A 24,507-nucleotide genomic window follows, 5' to 3' on the forward strand; every position below is an offset into this window, starting at 1 on the left:
AGACTTGCAATTTAATAGCCAAATAACATTCTAACAGCCTACAAGAAATCTAACAGTGGTCAAAATAATCTAATAGCCAACTCATAAAATTTAACAGTGTTAAAAAATCTAATAGCCACTCATAAAATTTAACAGCGTTAAAAAATCTTACAGCCAACTTATAATCTTACAGCCAACTTCTCAAAACAGCCAAGTGAGCATTTTACGCTAGAGGTCACTGCTGTCACGGGTCTATCCGTGGACAGCGCGTAAAGTGATGACGTACGTCTTTAAATATGAATGTAACTCCCTGTGCTTGTAATATATTCTCTTTTCTGTATATGAACATGTAACATAAAGATAAACTCCCAAGTACGCATATGTTTGTCCTAATTGAATATTTTATGTGGTTTTGATATTAATCTGGAATGAATTTAGCGTGAAAATGTAAATAAGCAAATTAAGCCTCAGTATACATAGAATTATTTCCCCATTGTTTTGGTCCCTTTACCATATTTTTATTTTATAATAAAAATCTTTCCAACAAAGCGTTTGTTTTATCTTGTTCTATATATTAAATCATTTATAAATATATGTTTCTAAAAGAATCATTTTAAATAGAACGTTCACTGTCATCCCATCGGTGATTGTAATGCGATGAACGTTGGACTTGTATTACCATCGTAGTAAAACATGAGACTAGTGACCATGCATTGGGTGAAATTAGGTCACAGTTTTGATTCATGCATATGCAGATTACGTCCAGTTGCGTCCTATGATAGGACAATGCGTCCTAGGCACCGCCATGTTTTACCCTACGCGATGTAACCTTGCATTACTTTGTGCGGGTGTTTGAAACTGAACACCGTTTTCTTGTGCATCTTTCGGGAAGGAACTCCACGTATTCCGGTGGCAAAATACTCTTTTATATTAGTTCTGATTCGACCTTCCATCCACGTAATGTGGATGTTAAACAACATCTCTCCATAGAAGTAGAGATCTCTCAGACTTCAGATGACGTCATCACTTTACGCGCCGTCCACGGATAGACCCGTGACAGCAGTGACCTCTAGCGTTAGATGCTGACTTGGCTGTTTTGAGAAGTTGGCTGTAAGATTATGAGTTGGCTGTAAGATTTTTTAACGCTGTTAAATTTTATGAGTTGGCTATTAGATTTTTTATCACTGTTAAATTTTATGAGTTGGCTATTAGATTATTTTGACCACTGTTAGATTTCTTGTAGGCTGTTAGAATGTCATTTGGCTATTAAATTGCAAGTCTGATTTTTTGCGTGGATGGCGTTCCATAGTAATAAACAAGTTGGTGAAATTGACAAAGCCTGCCGGTGTTTACCGTCTGGTTGATTATATTTCATTTGCTCTCTGGTGTCTTTTTGAAAGTTTATATTAGAAATGTTTTATTGATTTTATGTTTTAAAAAGTAAATCCATCGGAATTCCTTAGAATAACATTTATTTTAGCTTCATTACAAGGGGATCCCCATTGTATTTATAGTGTTATATGTGGCCCCAATTGGGATTTTTCACCCCTCCCCCACTCTTGATACATAAAATGCGCCATGTGCCAGATTGAAAATGACGTTGCAAAATGTATTTAAAATCGTAGGAAGGTTAATTGCAGATAATGCTGCGAGGACATTCTTGTTCCAGGGCGAACTCGGCCAATATAAATTTTTTAACTTCGTCTCCCGGTTTTGCAGCGCCAGTTCTAATTTTTGAAAGCGAGGCAATGGAACCAAACAATACGACGCAATTTGTAATCTCGTAAAAATTGCTATTTTTCAATAAAGACTATAGCATGGAGTAAATTGAAATGCGACTCTTTTATTATCATGATCTTTAATAATCATTAATATAAAATGTACGATTGAAGAAGTTCTTGTTCCCGGCCTTTTTATTAACTTAATTGATTTTTTAAAGTATTTGGAGATTAAAAACAAAAAAGTTGTCTGGTTTCATATCGAGGCACTCCGTTTCGTTCGTGTGCTTCGCATTTACGAAATAGGCCACATTGATTATCCACACCAAGATGTTAGGCTACATTGTACGTTCATGCAGGTACATGAACACACATCCAAGTGTACCGGTACATGTACATGCAAACAAACGTTCAATATTGTTCTAATGCATTATCTGTTCAATATGAAGATTTAAAAAAAATAGAATACACCCAAAAAAGGGGAAAAAATGAAGAAAAAGGACCTTCAAGGAACGCGATGAACGTACGTACGCGTACACACATGTATACTGCCATATAGTAGGCCTACATGTATGTCTTTCAAACTAGATAAACTGGCGAATAGCGGGGGCCCCAAATTTAATACATAACAGGCGTATCCCCAATACTAGAAGTACTGTTATATGTAAAGATAAAATCTGGAATATGTAAAGATAAAATGTTTCATTACTCCATGACAGTGCATGTATAGGTGGAATGAATAATTAAGCGTTTATACTTCGTGTGTGAGGACATGCAGGTAGCTAAAAGCACACAAATAAAGCAAACTCTGGTTAAGAAAATATCATTTTATTTCTTTTTAAACAAAGTATGTACCAGCAGTTAGTAAACGTTTAAAATACTTGTAATATTTCTGAAATCCTTTTTAAATAGATACTAATTGATATATATATATATATATATATATATATATATATATATATATATATACCGGTATATATGCCTACTTATTATGTTCCTGTCAGTGTACATTTGGTAGGCCTGCGTACGTTAACATGCAAATCACTGAATTATAATATAGATGTAGGCCTACTAGTAGCTCAGCCATGGACTGATCCTGGGTTCATTAGGCCTAATGCATTGCCCTGACAGCTACTTGAAGATAACTCGTCGGCAACAATTAATTAATAATCCCTTTTCGTTATCCTGATTATCGCTTTTGATGGCGTTATATTAAGTTGGCAGTCATCAAGATTTGTTGCGTCTTCAGTGGGCAGGACTGTATTACGCAAATACTTGTACAATTCAATAAAAAACCTTTTATACATATTAAAAACACATCTAAAAAACAAACCACAACGCTTTTTCATGTTGAAGAAATATGTTGACACTCTTCCAAATGACAAGGAGAAATTGCAAAAGCGTTTTATAAATATATATATACAGGTTGGTTCATGTCTTCCACTGTTCTTACATAAGACTATTGTTTTTCAAATAAAAAAAAAGTTTCAAAAGATGCAATAATGCATATATAGGTCCAAGTAAACACAATAGGCAGATTCTGAACACAGATTCTTGTTTTTGTTCTTGATTAAATATAAAAACGAACGTTATAGAAAATATCAGAATTAGCCTATATACAGCAGCTAGGTACCCGGTTCATGTATATAAAAAATCACAATGTGATCTTTAAAATGAGAAGAAAAATTTCTTAATACTTCAAATTAAATCATGACCATGAACAAAACATTATCTTTGAAAGAAAGTTTCGTTTAGTTGATTTTACAAGACCGCGAGGTTCCGTTGTACACGAAATCTCCCACTGCGCAGCTCCACGATGGCCGCGCCACGAGCTGATCACCAGGCGCCAACTGAAAAGCGGGACAGCCAGGAGTGGACGCACCACTTAACATAGTAGTCATAAAGCTACTTGCAGTCGCAGCAACAGTGGCCATACAGGTGTCAAACAGTGTCAGATATGTATCATTCTTTGTCGGTGTTAAGATTCCACTGAAGACTATCATTTCACCCTGAAAATATAATTTAAAGAGCATGAGTTACTTGTAGGCCTACTGGTATACACATTTTTATTTGTTTCATAATATTGTGCGAAATCATACAGTGGTACTGGTAAAATTAGTCTGCAGGTTATAAAATATGAAAATCATTTTCATGAAAACATGGCACAAATGTAGAACTTCAGTACAAAGAAAAAGAAATTTAGATTCAGGTTTATCCGTATTGTTCATAGGGGGGCATAAAAGGCCAGTTTACACCCAGCAGTCAAAATGTTAGGCCCCTATTATAACGTTACCATAAATAACCAAAAACATTATGGTAATGTTTTAAAACATGTTGTGTTTGCTGGATATTCTATTAAAATCACTGAAACAGGCTTAATATGTAGCCTACCGCTGTTATGACAATGGTAACATAGCAAAATATGGGTGTTTAATTTCTCTCTCTAATAAAACCTTTTCAATAAAACCATGTCTAAATATGAAAACTGCTAAAATCTGAAATAATACGTACCGCATTTTGGGACATGTTAAACTGTACTTCAAATCCGGGTTGCAAAGTGTAGGCGCATGACGCACTGATAGCGCCGATAACGATGTTTTGATACTGGGTCAAAAATTCTTCGGCTTTCTTCACATAGTGTATTGTGCATGTTTTATTTAGTGGGCCGCTCCATGTTATCCCATGAGAAAGTTGGAAACGAAGTTCTGGTTCTGTAGTTACTGAAATAATCGTCAGGCATAATCGAGGTTTTTTTTAAATCATTTTCTCATATTTGATTGAATCGTGAACAGGATCTGCTGTGCATATTTCTTACGTAGACTATCAAAGTTGGAATATGGACGTCACAAAAAAATTTACAAATCAGCTAGAAAGTAGACTGACTAATAAAAATGTGATTGAGTCACTGTTAAAAACTGTTGAACTCATCACTTCACTTGACTGGCCTCAGATTAAGGCTTCATTCACATGCAATGTCTATTTTCTAAATTCTATTCGCGGCATGTCTTACGATCACTGTCTGTGCCCTGAATATCCCGCGGCGTAATTACTGGCAGCGCGAGCCCAGTTACTATAAGTTACTATAAGTAACTATCTCGCGCTGCCAGTAATTACGCGGCGGGATATTCAGGGCACAGACCGTGATCATAAGATAGCGCGAATAGAAAATAGATTTTTAGAAAATAGACATTCCATGTGAACGAAGCCTAAATGTCAGTCTGTCTGTCAGAATAACATGTTACATACTGAGAAACATACAAGTTGATATTCTGATACTGAAACTCACACTTTCAATATATATATATATATATATATATATATATATATATATATATAAAACACTGCTATACTTACTTGGAGTTTGGCATTCCCGTCCAGTGAATTCTGGTCTACACAAACAAGTGACGCCATAGCGTTCTCCTGGATTTTCTATACAACTGCCTCCATTGTAACAAGGCTCTAATGGACACCTGCGATCAGGTCCTGTGACAAAAGAAAAAAAATGGGGGTCAATCTTATCTAAATCGTCTCAAGTAATTAAATTTTCTTTCAAATCTTTTAGATACAATCCAAAAGGTCTGGTTGAGCCTTTTATGTTGTTTAGAAAAACATGTCTTAGGCCTCATGAGAACAGACGATCCGAGTGCCAGGTGATCTGCTGACTAAATATGTCCAACCACACTTCATAAGAGACGCCGCCGATTCTTGATGGTCTCAACGCCTCCACACGTTCTGTCGCTGCAGGGGCCTAGCAATTAAAACTCGGAGCTGAGATTTTATCCCTACTCCAGTATAATGGCAGAGGACCATCAGGACTCGCGGGCATTTCTTTTGAAGAGTCGATGCCCATATTTACTGGGCGGATCAGTTAGTACTCAGATCATGTATTCTGAATGGGGCCTGAAATTAATTACACAATTTTACTTTGACAAACTGTAAACTCTGATAAATAATGAAACATTTTAAGTATTGGTAGAAAAGAACATTTACACTGAAGTACCAAAATCATATTTCACGTTTCCATTTACATGTTTATACATTACCCACAAAGAGTTTAATCACATAGATCAATGTCCTATAGTTACATCTAGTCATTTGTTCATCATGTCTTAGTCATGTATTAAACACATGTTTACTAACCTGTGGCACGATCACACCAGCCTATCCTCCTGTTATATTCTGAGTAATTGTCGTGTTCACATTTCCAGTCTACAGTTAAATACACTTGTGCAGTGACAATTGCAGGACAGTTAAGATAACGACCAAAAATGTGAAGTCCACCAAATATTGAATTGATCTTTTCATGTATTGGTTGTATAATACCCCCAACACACGATGCAAGTTTTGAACTTGAAAGACCCCTTGACATATACATAAAGCTGGTCTCAAACGGATTCTGGAAGTAAAAAATATAATGACATTTGGAACAGTGTATACATGTTGTAAGTGAAAATGTAAATACTAGCTAAGCATTTATCCGTTATTGACTACTCGCTTATATATATATATATATATACAGTACATGACATTTAATATGGAATATTTCAGTTTCGAAGGTATGCCTATGTAAAAATGCGTTCTTTTTTCAAAAAACTTCGATCTCAAATAAGATTTGTGAATGGAGAAGTGTGTAGTCAGGTGTGTCGCTATCAATTAACTGACTTCCATGTCTGTTGCGCTGTTACATTATGCAATATGCAGTGATTTAATTCGGTAGTGTTCCTTTGGGCTGGTCAACGCTTGGCTTAGGCAGAGCTTGGTTATGTAAAAAAATATCCATATATCGGCAACTACGTATACTGCAGAGAAGAATTTGAAATTTTGCATGCTAGCGGTCAGTTTTGTAGTGCGTTAAATGGGCTAAGTAGTGCTTTACATATTTGTTAATCTGTGGCAGAATGGCGCGAAAAAGACAGACATTTCCAGACAGATTATAGTGCCAAACGAAACGGATCGCACAGTTTTATAGAGTAATGCTCAGACTGATGGACTTACACAGAGATCACACCCAATTTATCAAGACCCACCGTCATACGCTGTTGCAACTAAACAAAAACCATCCAGTCCGTTCAGAACGAGGGGTAAATTGCTACCAAAATGCGTTCTTCAAGGCCCTTAGCGAACACCAAACTGCTTTTAGCAGGTAAGAACCAGACGACCTCCGAGGTACCCACTGTAAACAGCAAAACATCGTCGTCTGATTCTATAATGAATTGGGGCCATGGCCGTTTCTGGGTAGAACTCTGAAACCGCGTGGCTTTCTTTATTGAGGTTAGATTTCACCTGTACCACCCAACTAGTCAAAACAGAGTCTACAGACATCTAGAAGAGGCCTACGACGAAACATGTGCCGCGTCTTAAGTGACACGGGTCATTGACAGCATCAGTATTTGGAGTGGATACCACATTGGTGCCAAAACGCCAATTGTAATCATAACGAAAACCTGAACCAGATCAAATAAAGGAATAATCTGGGAACCACTTGACCATCATTTGATAGGGGGCGCCTTAGGAACAATTTTAAGTTGCACGGTGAGATTGCTGGTTCACACTGAGCACTTATAATAGCAGATAACTTACAAAACCAAGGGAATTCATGAGCAGCTACCCTGGTCATCAAAATCGCCACATTTGAACCGCAAAGACAATATGTGGGTAGGCCATTACTCTCCGAATTAACGGCCTACATGTCCTATAACAAAACTGGACCAAAATAGACAATTTTTGACCGATGCCTGAAATATTATTCCTAATTGAACTCTAAAAACCTATTCCAAGTAATAACTTGCCGCTTGATGTAACAGCGACCGTTACTGTGACTAGACACTGACATGACGGTCCTTTTTGGAGCGTGTAACTCTTTTACAGATGATAATTAGGAAAGTATGGAGATCCAAAATCTCTTTTAATGGGTGTCTTATGACATAGAATAGGGAATGTATTTCTGTTTGCTTCACTGTCGAATTCAATCAATGAACTGATGTCACCATGACATCAAAAAGATAATTTAAAGTTATTAAAATACGATTTTAATCCTCATTCTCATTTATCAGTCAGCAAAATAGGAAAAAACTGATGAAAAATGATTTGGAAAAAAATATTCCATACTAAATGTCAAGTCTATATATATATATGTCCGTCTTTATAACTTCATATGCATATGCATTCCTTACCTTAGACATTACTGACTGATTAAGAAGTGTCATATTGACTGGGTGAACATAAACATGGTCTTCCCTACAGGCACCGTCAACAAGTCCAACCATTTCTGCCCTCAAATTAGAAAGCTGGGTTAATGCCTTATCTCTGTAGCCCCTAAGGCAGGTAATATTAAGACCAGTGAGGTTAAAACTTGGATGGAAGTTCAGTACCAGCGATGGAGCTGAAAATTAGGGTAAAAGAAATGAAATGGGACAAACATTTTAATTAGCGCCATTAACTATTCATGATTTATGCCCGTCTTCAAATATTCCAAGGTGCAATTATTGTATGAAACTCTACATCTGCTGAAAATAAAAACACATTTTTATAATTTTAAAAAAAGAATTAGTAAATAATTATGCTAAAGAGCCATATTACTTGAAGATCACTATACCAATAATACTTACTTGGTCTGCAGTAATGAGTGACTGGATCCAGACCAGACATATTGAAGCAGCGAAACCCAGAATACACCTCTGATGTCCCACGTTTTCCCAACTCCACCACTTTACGACATTCAGCTGTTGTGCTCAAAGCAGATGTATTCAAACCAGAGAACAAGTTTCTGATGGCAGGTTTCAAACTCTCTCCACATGTTGACACCAGGTTTGGTGTGATGGGTACCCACCACCGGCGGCTCCTAATTCCCAGAGTCAGTCTGACCTTAACTGAAGTCTGAGAGGAAAATGAAATTCAAATTTATTGGTAATTTGAAGTTAAGAGGGGAGTGGTGTGTACTACCAATGTCATCTATCAAATTAAATTATTATTGTTTATTAATTATTATTATTATTATTATTATTATTATTATTATTATTATTATTAATGCTGTGTAACTGATATATAATTCCATTAAACATAAAAAACACATCGCCAGTTGGACTAATGCAATGTTATCTAAAAAATTGAGAATCTATGATTATTATACCAAATAAGCCCAACTTTACTATCATTAATACATCTTTCTTTACACTGAACAGAACATATCCTGCCATTTTCCAATTAAAAATTAAACATTCATGATTTGGGGTACAGAATGTACGAATAACTTACCAGTGTTCCATTTATTTGCACGTCAGCCAGTGCTTCAACGATAATTGCTCTGCCATCATCGCCACAACTTAAGTTCGCAGCATGAATTAATGAAATTGTGATCCCACTTAAGTGTTCCGTAGTGCAGTTACTAGCCGTGGTTGTATTGAATGTGTATAAATGCTTAAAAACATAATCTGAAAAATGAAGTAATTTTTTTAAAAATAATATATATATATTAATATAATTTTTGTGGTGGTGTCTACAGTTCTTCCTTGTCTACTAGCTACACACACACACACACATTAGATACACAAACAAACACACCCATGCATGCACAGATCGACACACAAGCATCCATATGCCCATTTTCACGATATTTGTCTGTCTACTGGTTTATCTGTATTCGTAATTGATTGTAGCCCAACATGATCTTTAATTTTTTTAATTTTAATTAATATTAGTTAAAACTTACATGGGATATAAGAGTTAGCAAGGGACCCAACTGAAATGTGAAATTCAATTGAATTATTGAAAAAGTTCAATTTATAATGACATACATGTATGTCTAGTAATTGCAGTCAAGAAAAATGTGTTTAAAATATAAGAATATAAAATGTACGTAATTATCTTACAAAACTTATTTCCAGGATGGGCTCTGGATTAATCTATGTAAATAAGGCATCAAAACATGCAGTTTCTGCAATAAAATATTTGAAATGACCCAAACAGTTTTAATAAAGCCCAAGTTATATTTCCTTCATCCCGAGCAACTTGTGTACTTATAAACAATAAACTGCATTTATAAACAATGAACAGTTTGCTTTTTAAAATGATGTATATGTCTTATATGCTGAAACTTATTTGTACCTGTATCTTCTTTACAATTGTCTTCATCTTTGGAGTAAACAGATTTTGCATCAAAGCAGGTTTTTTCATTGGTGTCCAAGATCTGCGGCTCAGAAGAAATGTTAAAAGTACAGTATTCGCTGTTGTGCATACCTAAATATAGAGAAAAAACTATTATTTGAGCTACTGTGTTAAGTGAGCTGCTACATTGTGTTCTAGATAAGCTGGTACACTGTGTTAGATGAAATGGAACAATGTGGTATGTGGTATCGTTTTAGGTGTGCTAGTATTTTGTGCTGTGACATTGGTGAATTGCATTAGGTAAACTGGTACAGATTAGTATTGGCTGGCATATTGTGCTTAGTGAACTAGTTACTGTTTGAAAGCATGTTTCAACTGAAGTTACAAGTAGATAATGTAATTAAGTGTCTGAAACCTTTATTGCCCCTCCTGAATACCAACGGGGAAGAAATAAAATCCGTCATCATAACTCACCTGTCATGATCAAGCAATAAACCCCATATTAAAGTCTAGACTAATAAGCACTGGGCTTCAGACCCAGGAAGTTTAAAGTCACACATTTAAATTGCCAAAAATACTCTGTATATGTATGACTACGGAGCTTTGTTAGTATCATATTAATAACATTTCTTATTTTCATTTAAGTTTTATTATACGGAATTTTCACCGCGGTGAAAATTAATTCCCACCGCGGTGGAAAATAATTTTCACCGCGGTGGTAATTCCTGGCCATCCCGGCCCGGGTGATGCATACATGTAGGTTATATGAATCTTTAAATTACCAGATGTCTGGGAAGGAAGTTGATAAAGACACTCACATGCACATGCACGCGGTTTAACCGGTCTATGTGCCAATCATCCCAGGAATGTGGAGGAAGCAGGCAGTATTCGCATAGATTAAAAATCACCGAAATGCTACAATGTTGTACGTCGCTTTTCCCTTTCTAATAACGCGTATTATTGGGAATATTGGTAGAAAGAAACCTCTCCGAGGAAACCGAGATTACATCTATTAAGATAAGATGTATGGGCAAACACATCACACAAATATTTAAAAATACATTGTCCAAAATAAACGTTAAGTATTTAGTAATAACAATGGGATTCTCTTTGCATAAAACTGCAAGCGGGACTTTAATTATATAGGTGGTAAATATAGATGGGAAACCTAAGTTAACGGCAGTGACCCCACGAACAGATCCAACAGCCTTGTGTATGTACAATAGTATGCACCGTGATGGCATCTGGCAAATGTAAGGTTCTCATTACCTATTCATTACCCGGGCCGAGATGGGCAGGAATTACCAATTTTAAATTATTTTCCACTGCAGTGTAAATTATTTTCACCGCGGTGACAATTATTTTCACCGCGGTGAAAATTCCATAAAATAAAACTTAAATGAAAATAGAAAAAAGTTAATATGATACTAACAAAGCTCCGTATATGACAACAGGAGAACTTAAGAAAGATTGGTGTAATAAAGCCTATATTTCAACTTGGAGTGTGTTACTTTGGCTGCATTTAGATCAGGGGACTAACCACCCTGAGCTTCAGAGCTAACTTGACACTAACCTTTTCACTGTAGCCTATCTCCATCGTGTCAAGTAACCTCTGACCAGATTCGAGTGCCCCCGCCGCCCGCCAATCAAATTTAAAGCCCACACTCAATGACTCATTGAACGATCTAGCCAATGAACGCGAATGAGTCAAAGCGCGCTTTGTTCAAATCTGGACCAATCAAAGATAAGGCTGAATATCAGGGACTTGCCGTAACCTGTGGGCAGCACGCAAAATACATCATCCCTCAGTAGATAATGATGCAGGGCATCATACTGTTCTGGTTTCAATTCCGATATACTCCATGCTTTCTTTGTGTACGGTTATGCACTTGGAACCACTCGGAACTACTCGGATGTCTCCGCACTCAACAATAACTATGTTGTTAGTATGGAGCTTGCGGAATCAGCCGAGGATTGCTGATTGACGATCAACCAATCAGCGTTTTCACCAAACTTTGGTGAAAAATTTTGAAACATGGATTCGATTGGCTTATATAAAATAGGTCAAACTATTTTCGTCAGAGGTTACTTGACACGATGGAGATAGGCTACAGTGAAAAGGTTAGTGTCAAGTTAGCTCTGTAGCTCAGGGTGGGGAGTAACTAGTCCAAGGGTCAAAAAGGACTGGCCCACTTGAATACTTCTCCACAGGGAATCTTTTTAAATGTCTATTAGTGGATAAGACGGCAAGCTTTTTATTGAAAAATGCAAGTTTAATTACTTTTAAAATAATGTGGATTCAAAAAGTCAATCTTGCCTCAATATTGAATAACTATTGACATGCCAACATTGAACTGTGGTCGTTGAATCAAAGTTGACTCAATGTTTTAATCAACATCTAAACGTAACTTTCACAAAGTTTCAACATTGACTCAACATTTGTGCCTGTTGAGACAGTAATTTACCATTGGTAACAAGCAAATTTTGCTGTATTGCCAGAGAAAAGTTGTGTGCACACTCCATGTACTTTGCGCTGGTAATATCCTTATGCTGGACAAGTGCACCTCTGACTTGACAGTGTCCCTGAAATAAAGTAAAATTTATTTTGGTTTTTACAGTTTACATTGTACTATTGAAGGGTGTGTGAAGATGCAGGTTAGAGAGAAAACGAGCATATCCAAACATGCCTGTAGAAAAGGGTCCCATTGCAAAAGGGGGGAGGGTAGTGATCACAGTTCATGGAAAATAAAATCATCAACTTACAAATCAGAGTCAAGATAACTCTATTCATACCTCATTCAAAATGCAGAAAGAAGAGTTGAAAGTCAAGATTCACAGAGTATATTATAATGGCATCATTTATCAAATGATGAAAAATAAAAAAAAAACTCATTCGCAAGCCAAGGAGTCACACTTAATAATGAATGCTTCACGCATCTTTAAGAAGTGGATTTCAAGGTAGAAAGTATATTATGCTTTAAAAACTGCATGTTTGTATTTAAAACTGTGATTATCAATTTTGATTTGACTCGATCAATTCGAAGCTGACTTTCAAAAACGTATTATACTCACCACATTTGGGGTACCAGGCCAAGGCTGACAGGTCATAAGTTGCCGAGAATTCCAAAGTCCAAATATTGAGTACTCAACTGAGCTGCAAGTCTGGTGCAGCTTATCAGTAATATCCCGGTTGTTGCTTTGACTGAGAATTCCACCACGATAATGTTGCAAACACTGGACATGCTCTGGGGTGATACTAGTACCAGTAGCTGTCACATTAAATTGGAGTTTTAACACTTTGGATGTAACTGAAAATATACAAATAAAGAAAGAAATCTTCTTAACAATTAATGCAATCTGTAACTGCACACGTGCAGTTGTTTCAATTAACTTAGATTAGATCAGAGTATTGTAGTGAGATGTGTTCATGTGTCACATGACACAGTTATTAAGTTGAACTCAAATCACTTAACACAATCAGGCCCGTAGCTAGGGGGGTTCGGGCGGTTCGAAAGAAATACCCCTTTTTGCTGGGAAAAGGTCCCCTCTGGGTAAAATTTGATCTAGGTACATGAAGTTTTTATGGGGAAAGGTCCACTTTTCCAAAAAAAGAACCCCCTTTTGAAATTGCTGGCTACGGGCCTGACAATGTACCTATATACATGTAATATGAAAAAAGTGATTTACCAGGTACACATGTCCCATTGTCTTCATTCCCTCTCAACACTCGTCCCATGCTACACACTAGAGATCCATTGAAGCTGACATTTGCTGAGGTGAAAGCAGGGCAGTTGTACATTGTGATATTCTGAAGTGCAGATTTTGGCCCTACACCAAAATTTGCTCTAAAGAATGCAAGCAAATTCCGTCCACATTCACGGACCTCTTTTGATGTCAGTGTTTCATTGACAAGAAATTGGTAACTGTGACTAACTTGGATGAGCATCTGAAATGTAAGATTACCTTTTTTCCAAAAAATCCTGAAAGGTAGCAATTCAAAATATGACCTCTGAAGAAAAAAGCAGAAAAGGTAAGGTGCGAAAAGTTAATTTTGACTGAGTGGAGTCAAACAAATCAAATAACTGTAAGAATTCAACTAGAGGATCAGAGAGGCGATACCGCCTCTGGATATTGTACCACCAGCTGGAGTAAGCGCATTCTCATGGAAACCCCACCCCCAAAAAATGAACACCACCACCAGTCTTGTGCTTGACAAGCTCTATAAAATGCAATAAACAAGTGTTATCAAAATATGCACAAAAAAATAAATAAATAAATAAATAAATAAAAAATATTGAACAAACATAACTGTTCAAATCAAGCAGATGTTCAAATTGAGCTGTATTTTCCTAACACTGATCACTCCTGTGATTTTCTAGACAATAGGCTTATTGGTTTTCCTTGAAATGCGTTATCAGTATTGCATATTTGCTGACAAAAGAGAAAACCTAGGGACAACAGTGGACAGATCTCTGCTAGTTTTGAAGATATGAGGGGCAAGAAAATATGCAGAGTTCAGTTTGTGGTGAAAAAGTAGGTCAAAGGTCAATTTCAAGGTCACAGTATATGACTTCCTATAGAAGTTCAATAGAAGCTATGGGCATTTTTTGCCAATTTTGGAGATATGAAGGCCAGGAAACATGCAAAGTGCAGTTCATCATAAATAGTAGGTCAAAGGTCAATTTCAAGGTCACAGTAAGATTGCCAGTATATGACTTCCTATTCAAGTTAAATAGTAACTTTGGACTTATCTCTGCCAGTTTCCGAGATATAAGGGATAAAAAATTTGCAAAGTTCAGTTCATGGTGAAAAGTAGGTCAAAGGTCAATTACAAGGTCACAATAAGACTGCCAGTATATGACTTCACTATTAAAGTTCAACAGTAACTATATGGGTGTATCTCTGCTAGTTTTGGAGATATAAGGGTTGAAAATTTTGCAAAGATCAGTTCATGGTGAAAAGTAGGTCAAAGGTCAATTTCAGGTTCATTATTAGATTGCCAGTATATGAATACCTATTCAAGTTCAATAGTAACTATGGGTGTATCTTTGCCAGTTTTGGAGATATAAAGATCAGAAAACTTGGGTGCAGTTCATCATGAAAAGTAGGTCAAAGGTCAATTTCAAGGTCACAGTTAGATTACCAGTGTATGACTTCCTATTCCAGTTCAATAGTAACTATGGGCTTATCTCTGCTAATTTTGGAGTATTTCACATTTTCCCCACTGAATATTGCGATGTTGTAATATTTGATATAGGGCAACGCCTAAACCATATTAAAAACAAAAAATGGACACCACCCCCAGTATTGCACTTGACAAGGTCTACAAAATGCAATAAAAAAGAGGTCTCTGGCATTTACCGTTCCAGATTTAGAGCGAGTTTTCAGTTTCGGTATCTAATGGCTGCTTCTCCAGTGAAAATGCACCGATTGACCCCAAACTCTCAAAGATAAAAGGAGTCCCCAATGGTAACCCCTCACTATAACAGGAGAGCTTAGGGCTGTGTAGTTTCCAAAAATTAGCACAAACAAATATTTTTTTACAGAAAATTCCCATTTTTAGAAAATTTTGGCTTGTTTGACCTTGAAAAAAAGGTCAAAAGTCAAATCCAAGGGCATATTTGGAAACTCCACATATGACTTTCGGTCAGACTTCTGTAGTAATTTTTCCCATAAATCCTTTGGTTTGGGAGATATTTAGCATTGAATTTTCAAAAATTTTGACAAGGGTGCATTTCAACAAGTGTCACGCCCAGGCCAGTGTACCGACAGAGACAAAAAAACCAGGGTGTTCAAGTTGAGATTATATGTGACCTAAATCCAAGAGATGGGGACACAGGTCCTTGCGGTCTAGGAGGAGAAGCGGTAACAGTGACTTGTTTCCGGCGCCCGACTGTGGAGCCGGCGGAGCCGGCGGAGCTGTACGAGACGGGTCGGGACTAAAACCATGAGTACCGCCAGCGTACACGCTGGTGGTACTAATAACCAAAAACAACTTAAAAAATGAACTGAAATGACTTTTTCGACATTGAAAAAACTTTTTCAGGTTCACTGTACATTATATGACTAAATGACAATAATTAAGGCATCCTATTTGACAATAAAGAACTACATTGTGTTAGCATTAAGCGATTTATCACCTTCCTGTCACTCATGACTGTCTTTCCTCTCAGAAATTCAATTTTTGCGATGTTCAGCCTGCAGATACGAAGACCATATTCAGGAACGTTGACTACAAGCCCTGAATGCCAGTGAACATAGGGACTGCGCTGGTAGGATTCATCAAGTGAAGTTTGAAACTGATACAAGCAGCCTTCAGAGAAGTTTACGGTGTTTGGAAAAGTAAAAATGGCTGTGATCTGGAAACCTAAGAATAATTCATGTGTATATGTATATCCTTGGTTTTGTATTAGGCCAGGCTGCCTCCAGGGCCATTGGTTTTATAATAACAATTATATAACATTTATACAGTAGTATAGAATTTCCCAGACCATCAGTGTTAGGAATTAAAAACAACAATTGGATCATTGGAGCCAATCAATGGATCAATACATAGTTGAACTGACAATATATTTTTACTGTTTTAAAGCTATTTTTCAATTGTTTTGGGCAGAAGAAATAGGTGTGTTTTTTGATTCAGCTGGGATCTTTGACAAGCATATAGACAATGTTTGTAAGTCGGCATCTTTTTCACTGTGGAGAATAGGGAAGATTCGGAATGTACTAAATATAGAAACAACTGCAAAATTAGTTCATGCTTTTATTACATCAAAACTAGATTATTGCAACAGTATTCTTTTTGGAGTGAGTGACAGCAAATTGAAAAAAATCCAATTGATTCAAAATTCAGCAGCCAGATTAGTTAAAAAGATAAGGAACCAGAGCTTGGATCATATCACTCCAGTGTTAAAGGAATTGCATTGACTGCCAATCAAACAAAGAATTTTATTCAAAGTGTTGTGCATAACTCTTTTGAAAACAATTTTATACTCAATCACTGTGAAATAGACAGAAAATGCAACAAATTCTATGGAGACCGGGCTTTTACTGTTTATGCTCCAAAATTGTGGAACAAATTGCCTTTTAGTATCAGAGCTGAAAGTGACTATAATACTTTTAAAGCCTGTCTTAAAACTCATCTTTTTAAAGAATTTTATGGTTAGTGTTCCTTTAAACCTGTTAGTTGTTTATCATTTATTAAGAGCGAGCTTGGGTTAATTTTAGTAGTATTTTAAAGTTATATCAATAAATTTTCTCTGCTTTCTTTAATTAATTTTATCAGTAAATGTTAAAGTATTTTAGTATTGTTATTTTTAGACTTTTTTAATTATTTGTAAAGTGCATTGAAATGTAAAAAATGGAATGCGCTATATAAGAAATAAATAAATATTATTATTATTACTATTATTATTATTAAGAAACATGATGGTACAGAAAAAACTGCAGAAATTTCCAGTTCTATGATAACAGATGTATTGTGGATATTTTTTCTTGGCAATGAAGAAGTTGTGCATATCAAAAATTATTTGTTAATTACAATAATTTTAACTTTCCAAAGGCCTACCCTGCAATGCGACTTTAAGGAAAAGTCCAACAATGTGTTTACATACCTGGTATTTCACCCACTGGTAAGTCAGTAGGAGCTGGAAAGGAAGAATGTTTATTGTATTAATTATGCGTCTTAATCCAGAATGAAGAAAAAATTATACAGTCAGTAATGGATCTCTGTGGAAGGAGGGATGGGAATAGTGAGGGCACACATTGGATACATCTATGATATTGCTATGTATACTGAACAAAAATATAAATGCACGAAAGAATATGTAGATTTGTTTTCATATATGGAACTAGAGTATATAGCCAAAAATAACAGCATATTTTTCTCGACAGATAGACATGACTTTGAGAGCATTAGGGGAAGTTCAAAAGCATATAGTCCAAGAGTTAGGGCATCAAATACACCATGGGGGTCAACATCCTGAGTTCACAGACACCATTAAGTTTGTGCAGAGCAGTACACCAGCGGCGCATGGACATCACTAAGTTGTCAACACAGGCCTAAGGGATATTATCCCATTCCTCCTGGAGTGCTACTCGCAGTTGGCGAACATTCTAGAGAGCTGGAACATGATGGCTGAAAACTCTGATCCAGAACATTCCACAGGTGTTTGTTACCAGTGTCTCTGAAGCGTGTTCCCAGACGGCTGACAGTGGAATGATGCACATTCAGGCATGCTGCAACTTCTGTTACTGACAAGCCAGCATTGAGCATGCTGATGACATGCTCCCTCATGGTTCCAGACATCTGTGGCATGTTGACAAGTGGCAGAAATACACATTTTGGTGTGTCCTTTTATTGCCTAGACGGTAGAGAGTGTCTGTGTATTGGTCTTGCAGATTGACCTCTACTCCGTCATGCTCCATTAGTCTTATGGGTGTAAAAAAACTTTGAGTATACTCACGGGGAGCAGCCAATTGAAACCAGACCACTATAATTGATCAAAACAAATCCATCAGTTCACAAATAAACCATCAACCTGGGCATATTTCATGATTATCCATTTCAACTGACCATTTTAGTTTCGTGTGTTTATATTTTTGTTCAGTATAATAACACAGCACATGTAGATGGAACTTGGCTGACCTCACAATTCTCTTGAATTTCATATTGTGCAGCACTACAGCAACAATTGTGACATATTGTTTCTTCTTTTTTACAATTTCAATAATATACATCATTGCTAGTATGATATTCAACAAAAATCCTCTCTGTAAGGTTTGGTGGTGTGTGTATAAAAGTAAACATGCACTAGGCAATGTTGTACATGAGGCTTCTCCCAGACAAGCCGACCCTTAACCTCTTACTCATGATACAGACTGTTCTTGCAGATTGGGACAAGGCTTTGTGTGGTTCTCTGGCACTACAACCTGCGCCCCTCTGCAAAAGAGAGCACATTCAGGGAGGCATGTACTGCTTCACCTAGTACATAGGGAAAGACCTAGATCTTAATAAAGCCCACACCTTCCTGACAAGCTAGTTGTGGCTGGCAGGCTGTCAACCTCAACCGTAAGAAACAAGGAAAATGTCCGATTCCTGGAATGTGAGAACATTCCTGGTCAACTCTATCTCAGACTGCCCCAAGAAATGCTGAGAAATGCACTGCACTTGTTGTGAGAGAACTTCAGTACTACAATCTAGATCTAGTGGTGCTACAAGAATCAAAATTGCCAGGCACGGGTGAACTAAAAGTTATTGGTGGTGGTAATTTATATGATGAGGTTTTGACAGTTTATTTTACAATGTGAGAGATGTATGTATGTTACGAGTGGTGCACGTGGTGCTTTTGTCCGTAAAGCAACAAAGATAATAATATAGGAAAAAGTCAAAGGACAAAAGTCCTGATCAAATTTGAGCCATTTTTAGGAAAAATGTACCAAATGGTAATTTAATTAAGGGAAAGGACACTTAATAACATAATATTTCAAAACTCTCTATGTATTCATTTAGAACTATCCTTCAGCTGCATAATGATGCAGTTTTTTTTATTTATCTTATTAGTTTTTCATAATAAGGAGGTTTTCCTTCTCCTACTCCCATCTTTTACTGTTATACAATGGGGTGATATAAAACATCAATTTTTATAAGGAAGCTTCTGATTTAAAAGTGCTACCACATTTAATCTGACTTCTGACTAAATGGGCTTTGGCATGATATACTAATAAATCTTGGCCACCCAACTGGTACCTATGGCAAAAAAATAGGGATCTATACTGTACCAGCCGGTGCTTCAAGAACTGTTTACATGTATATTTGATATATACGTATATATGTATATTTGATATATAGTTGGCAAACGTATGCCACAATTTTTTTGCCAAAATTTGCAAAGTAGATAGAAATTTGATTTAGTTTGAGTAATAACTTTGTGTATGCATCATTTTTGAAAACTATTAGACCCTTGACTAACCTCAGATTAACTGTCAGTTTGTCTGTCAGAATAACACGTGTAACACACTGAGAAACATACTGATATTCTGATACTGAAACTCGCATTTTCAAAATAATTTAAAAAAAAACAGTGCAATACTAACTTGGAGTTTGACATTTCCGTCCAGTGAACTCAGGTTTACACACACAAGTGACACCATTGGGGTCTCCTGGATTTTCTATACAAGTGCCTCCATTGTAACAAGGCTCTGACCGACAGCTACGACCAGGTCCTGTGACAAAGTATACAAAACTAACTTCAACTGTTTTTAAAATGATCCAGCATTTTTCCTATATCTACGTATCTGATTGCCTAAATCACTTGAACAAGTTTTAACTTAACACAAAAAACTGATTTTAACATTATCAAGTTTCTGATAATTATCTAATGAAAGTGTTGCTGATTCATTATATACGGCAAGTTTTTTCTTCTGGTACATGTACCTGTATAAACTAGACAGATCATCATGGACACACTGCCTGACAAAGTCACGTACATGTTTGTCATGTGTAATTAAGTCACGTGTTGGTAATGTGTTACGTAGTTATTATGCATTAATCATGTACATGTTACTCATGTTAGTCTAGTTTACTAACCTCTGTCAGCATCACACCATCCGGTGCTCGAGTTATATACTGGGTTACTGGCTAGGCTGCAATTCATGCCAAGTGACACATTTACTGGTCCCATGGTGATTGCAGGGCAGCCTAGATAATGGCTATAACTGTGAAGTCTGCCAAATATTTTACTGATACTTGCATTTATGGGTTGTAAAATGCTCATAACACACGATGAAAGGTTTGATTTTGAGAGACCACCCAGCGAGATGAAATTATATCTGGTCTCAAATGGGTTCTGGAAGGAAAGAATAAACATTTTCAATGTCACCCCAGTAACATTGTATATATACAGTTGTAAGTGCCGGTATTGAAATGATGACTGTTCAACGAAAACTAATAACAATTAATTCCTAATATTAAACAATGTTTATTTACTCATGTTTTATCACAATTTTCACTCCCAATTTTTTTATGAGGGAATAGCAATTCTGAACTTTTAGAAAAAACTACATAGAACATAAATCAGTGTTTAAAACAGGTGAGTCATTCATACACGTATTCTTTACCTTAGATAGTACAGACTTATTGAAAAGTCCTGTACTGACTGGGTGAACATAAACATTGTCTTCACCACAGGCTTTGTCAACGAGGCCAACCATCTCTGCCCTTATATCATAAAGCTCGGTTAATGCCTTTGTTCTGTATCTGTTAAGGCAGGTGGCATTCAGACCAGTGAGGTTAAAATTTGGATGGAAGCTCAGTAGCACAGATGGAGCTGAAAAGTAAGATAAAACTTCTTGCAAATTCGCAACAAGTTTGCACCATGTTTGTAACAAATTTGTGAGAGAGTTTGTGACAGGCCTGATATTTTGCTAAAATTTAAAGCACAATGTCTTACATGTAACACCATAAAAATCTCTCATCAGGCAATTTTCCTCATATCTAAAACAGTTATAGTCATATACGATACTACTGAGGCACATTAAACCAAAATTACTGTACCATTGACAATAATAAAGTCTATTCAACCATTTTACATATACACAGCTATAAATAAGCAGATAAAATGGAAACTGTTTTACTATCTAGGGTTTTGAAAAAAAATGGACTGAAATAAAACCGGCACAATAAAGTATTGGTAAAACTACAAATTTTTGAATAAAAAAGATGAGGCAGCTTTTTTTAAAGCAGTTGCTTCTTTTAAAAGTAAAAAGTCTGAATTTGCTTTGGAGAAACTTCAGAGAGGTTCATTAAATTGGTGGGTAGTATATATCAATAAACACTTACTTGGTCTGCAGTAATGAGTATCTGGATCCAGAGCAAACATACTCAAGCAACTCAATCCTGCATCAGCAACCATTATTCTATGTTTTCCCAACTCCACCATTTTACGACATTCAGCTGTTGTGTTCAGAGCAGATGGATTCAAACCAGAGAATAAGTTACTGACCACAGCTTTCAGACTATCTCCACACCCTGACACCAGGCTTGGTGTGGTGGGGCCATATGTGCCAAGTACTAGCAGTTTCAGTTTGATCATAACTGATGTCTGAGGGGAAAAATTATAGCATGAAGTTAGAGAGGCATGGGCTAGCTGTCTCCTGAGATGAGTGCCACCAGCGTCATCATAAATTTCTCAAATTTGTTATTTTTTTATGTCTTCACTGTTTACAATATGTCCAAGCATTAAATAACAAAATAATGCAATGCCAGCAGAACTATATAATATCATTTGAAAAATAACAGTCACAACTGATCATGATTTACTTAAATGAGTCCAGTTTGACTTTTAGCAATATTTCATTCCTCATGTTGAAAAATATTTTTCTGAAAATACATTTTAACAACAGAAACAAAATGTATTAATAAATATTGAGATACACAGTCTTAAATGAAATTTACCAGTGTTCCATTAATTTTTATGAAACTCGGGGCTCTGATGATTGAAACAGAGGCACCACTACTACAGCTTAAGTTCACAGAACCAAGTAATGAAGTTATGATCCCTCCGAAGTGTTCTCTGGTGCAGTTACTAGCCATGGATGTATTGAATGTATATGAGAGATTAAAGAAATATTCTGAAATGTAATGAAGTTATTTTATGAAATTACTAAATCTGTTTTAATAATTAAAATACTACTTACAAAGTGTTAATAATTAAAATACTTCTTACAAAGTGTTAATAGTTAAAACATACTACTTAAAAATTTAAGGTACAGACAAAGACACTTAATTACAAATGTTCATCTGTCTATATTTTTATTCAAAATTGCTTGTTACTCTATGCAATCATATATAAAATGACGTACCTGGAGCTATGGTATTAGCAACAGAGCCAACTGAAATGTGAAAATTAATGGAGTTAGTGAAAAAATTATAATCATAAGTACGTATAGTAAGTAATATTGAAATTGTGATTCAGGAAAGACAGAAATACACTGTACCTCTGTTTGTAAAAAAAAGAATAATGTGTAAATAAAAAAATGCTGCATCTGACATTTAATTTCCAGTTTTAGTTAGGCCTACATATTTGTATTAAATTTTGTTTGATAGGGATCGTGTAGCAAAGTGAGCATCACCTACTATACAACAAAAACAAATATGTGTCAAACAATTAAAGCAATACAGAGCTGATACACATGTAAGGGTAAACAATCATATTTGATATCAGTTAACATCATTTTTATACTGAAACTTGTATTTTTCAAAAATAACAACAACAACAACAACAACAATAATAATTATAAGTATGATACGCAATGTAAAACCACCCACTTGAAGTCTGGCATTTCCATCCAGTGAACTCAGGTTTACACACACATGTGACGCCATTGGGGTCTCCTGGATTTTCTACGCAACTGCCTCCATTGTGACAGGGCTCTGACGGACAGTTACGACCAGGTCCTGTGACAAAACATAAGAATTTCCATATAAGTCTCAGACTCTTTTAAAGTATGTCAAGTTATTAAAATATTTTTCAAATTTTTATTTTTACATACCACCCAAAAAGTTTGGTCGAGTCTTTTTGGTTTTGAAAAGCATGCAAGTCTAACCTTACAAAGTTATATTTTGAGAAACTGTAAAATCTGATAAATAATGAAACATTTTAAACAGTGTTAGAAAGAAAATTTACAAAGTACCAAAATCATATTTCAGAGTTGATTTTTTATACACATTAAGCTATAGAAAGGAAAAAATGGTCAGTCACACATGTTGTTATCACATGGATCATTATCCTAATTACATGTTAGTCATATGTCCTTCATATTTTACATGTAGTCATATGTTAGTTATGTGTTGATCACACATTCACTAACCTCTGTCAGCATCGCAATATCCTGTGCTCTTGTTATATATTGGATAATGTGGTAGATCGCACTGCAAACCTTGAGTTACATTCACTGGTGGTGTGGTAATTGCAGGGCAGCTAAAATAACCACTATAACTGTGAAGTTCACCAAATATTGTATTGGTCCTTTCATGTATGGATTGTATAATTCCCCCAACACATGACATAAGTGTTGATTTTGAGAGATCACCCATCGGAATAAATTTATAGCCGACCTCAAATGATTTCTGGAAGGACAAATAAACATTCGTTATATTATTCAGGTACTTGTACATACATATTCAAATACAGTAGTAATTAAGTATTGTGAATAGACATTTTTTCTTTTATCTTTTAACATTTAATTAATAATATTTAAGTTACTTGTTGGCGCAGCTGTTTTTTTTTTCTTTACTCAAGATATATTAAAATATGTTTTTTTCATTTTTCAAAAAATTATCTACACTAGTACTTTTAAAAATATTGTTTGAAAAAACTACAAAGATCTTAAATCAGTGGGGTGAAAATCAGGTCAGGCATTCCCACATATATTCCTTACCTTAGACAGTACAGACTGATTAAAAAGTCCTGTACTGACTGGGTAAACATTAACATTGTCCTCCCCACAGGCTTTGTCAACAAGTCCGATCATCTCTGCCCTTACATCATAAAACTGAGTCAATGCCTTTGCTCTGTATCTGTTAAGGCAGGCAGTATCCAGACCAGTGAGGTTAAATTTTGGATGGAAGCTCAGTACCAGTGATGGAACTGAAAAGTAATTAAGATAAATCTTCTTACAAATTTGCAGTAAGTATGTGACAAATATGTGA

The 24,507-nt window shown here is 35.9% G+C and overlaps 1 protein-coding gene across 1 annotated transcript in view; it reads right to left on the reverse strand.

The window, feature by feature from the left end:
• Positions 1 to 2,505: 2,505 nt before the first annotated feature.
• Positions 2,506 to 24,507, reverse strand: part of LOC106170483 (uncharacterized) — a 62,956-nt gene continuing 40,954 nt past the window's right edge. Inside the window, exons 56-78 of the mRNA XM_087019388.1 lie at positions 24,237 to 24,445; positions 23,667 to 23,925; positions 23,125 to 23,253; positions 22,659 to 22,688; positions 22,252 to 22,427; positions 21,637 to 21,898; positions 20,916 to 21,124; positions 20,386 to 20,644; positions 19,893 to 20,021; positions 17,411 to 17,443; positions 15,941 to 16,167; positions 13,488 to 13,746; positions 12,873 to 13,108; positions 12,266 to 12,383; positions 9,801 to 9,932; positions 9,406 to 9,435; positions 8,952 to 9,127; positions 8,306 to 8,573; positions 7,871 to 8,079; positions 5,838 to 6,093; positions 5,052 to 5,180; positions 4,209 to 4,417; positions 2,506 to 3,706 (exon numbers count right to left, since the gene is read on the reverse strand). Of these exons, the coding sequence (XP_086875514.1) occupies positions 3,449 to 3,706; positions 4,209 to 4,417; positions 5,052 to 5,180; positions 5,838 to 6,093; positions 7,871 to 8,079; positions 8,306 to 8,573; positions 8,952 to 9,127; positions 9,406 to 9,435; positions 9,801 to 9,932; positions 12,266 to 12,383; positions 12,873 to 13,108; positions 13,488 to 13,746; positions 15,941 to 16,167; positions 17,411 to 17,443; positions 19,893 to 20,021; positions 20,386 to 20,644; positions 20,916 to 21,124; positions 21,637 to 21,898; positions 22,252 to 22,427; positions 22,659 to 22,688; positions 23,125 to 23,253; positions 23,667 to 23,925; positions 24,237 to 24,445 (4,202 nt within the window). The 3' untranslated portion in view covers positions 2,506 to 3,448. The remainder of the gene's footprint in view (positions 3,707 to 4,208; positions 4,418 to 5,051; positions 5,181 to 5,837; positions 6,094 to 7,870; positions 8,080 to 8,305; positions 8,574 to 8,951; positions 9,128 to 9,405; positions 9,436 to 9,800; positions 9,933 to 12,265; positions 12,384 to 12,872; positions 13,109 to 13,487; positions 13,747 to 15,940; positions 16,168 to 17,410; positions 17,444 to 19,892; positions 20,022 to 20,385; positions 20,645 to 20,915; positions 21,125 to 21,636; positions 21,899 to 22,251; positions 22,428 to 22,658; positions 22,689 to 23,124; positions 23,254 to 23,666; positions 23,926 to 24,236; positions 24,446 to 24,507) is intronic.

This window comes from Lingula anatina, chromosome 8 (assembly GCF_051362555.1).
Source record: "Lingula anatina isolate TDL-2025a chromosome 8, LinAna3.0, whole genome shotgun sequence".
Classification (NCBI taxonomy): domain Eukaryota; kingdom Metazoa; phylum Brachiopoda; class Lingulata; order Lingulida; family Lingulidae; genus Lingula; species Lingula anatina.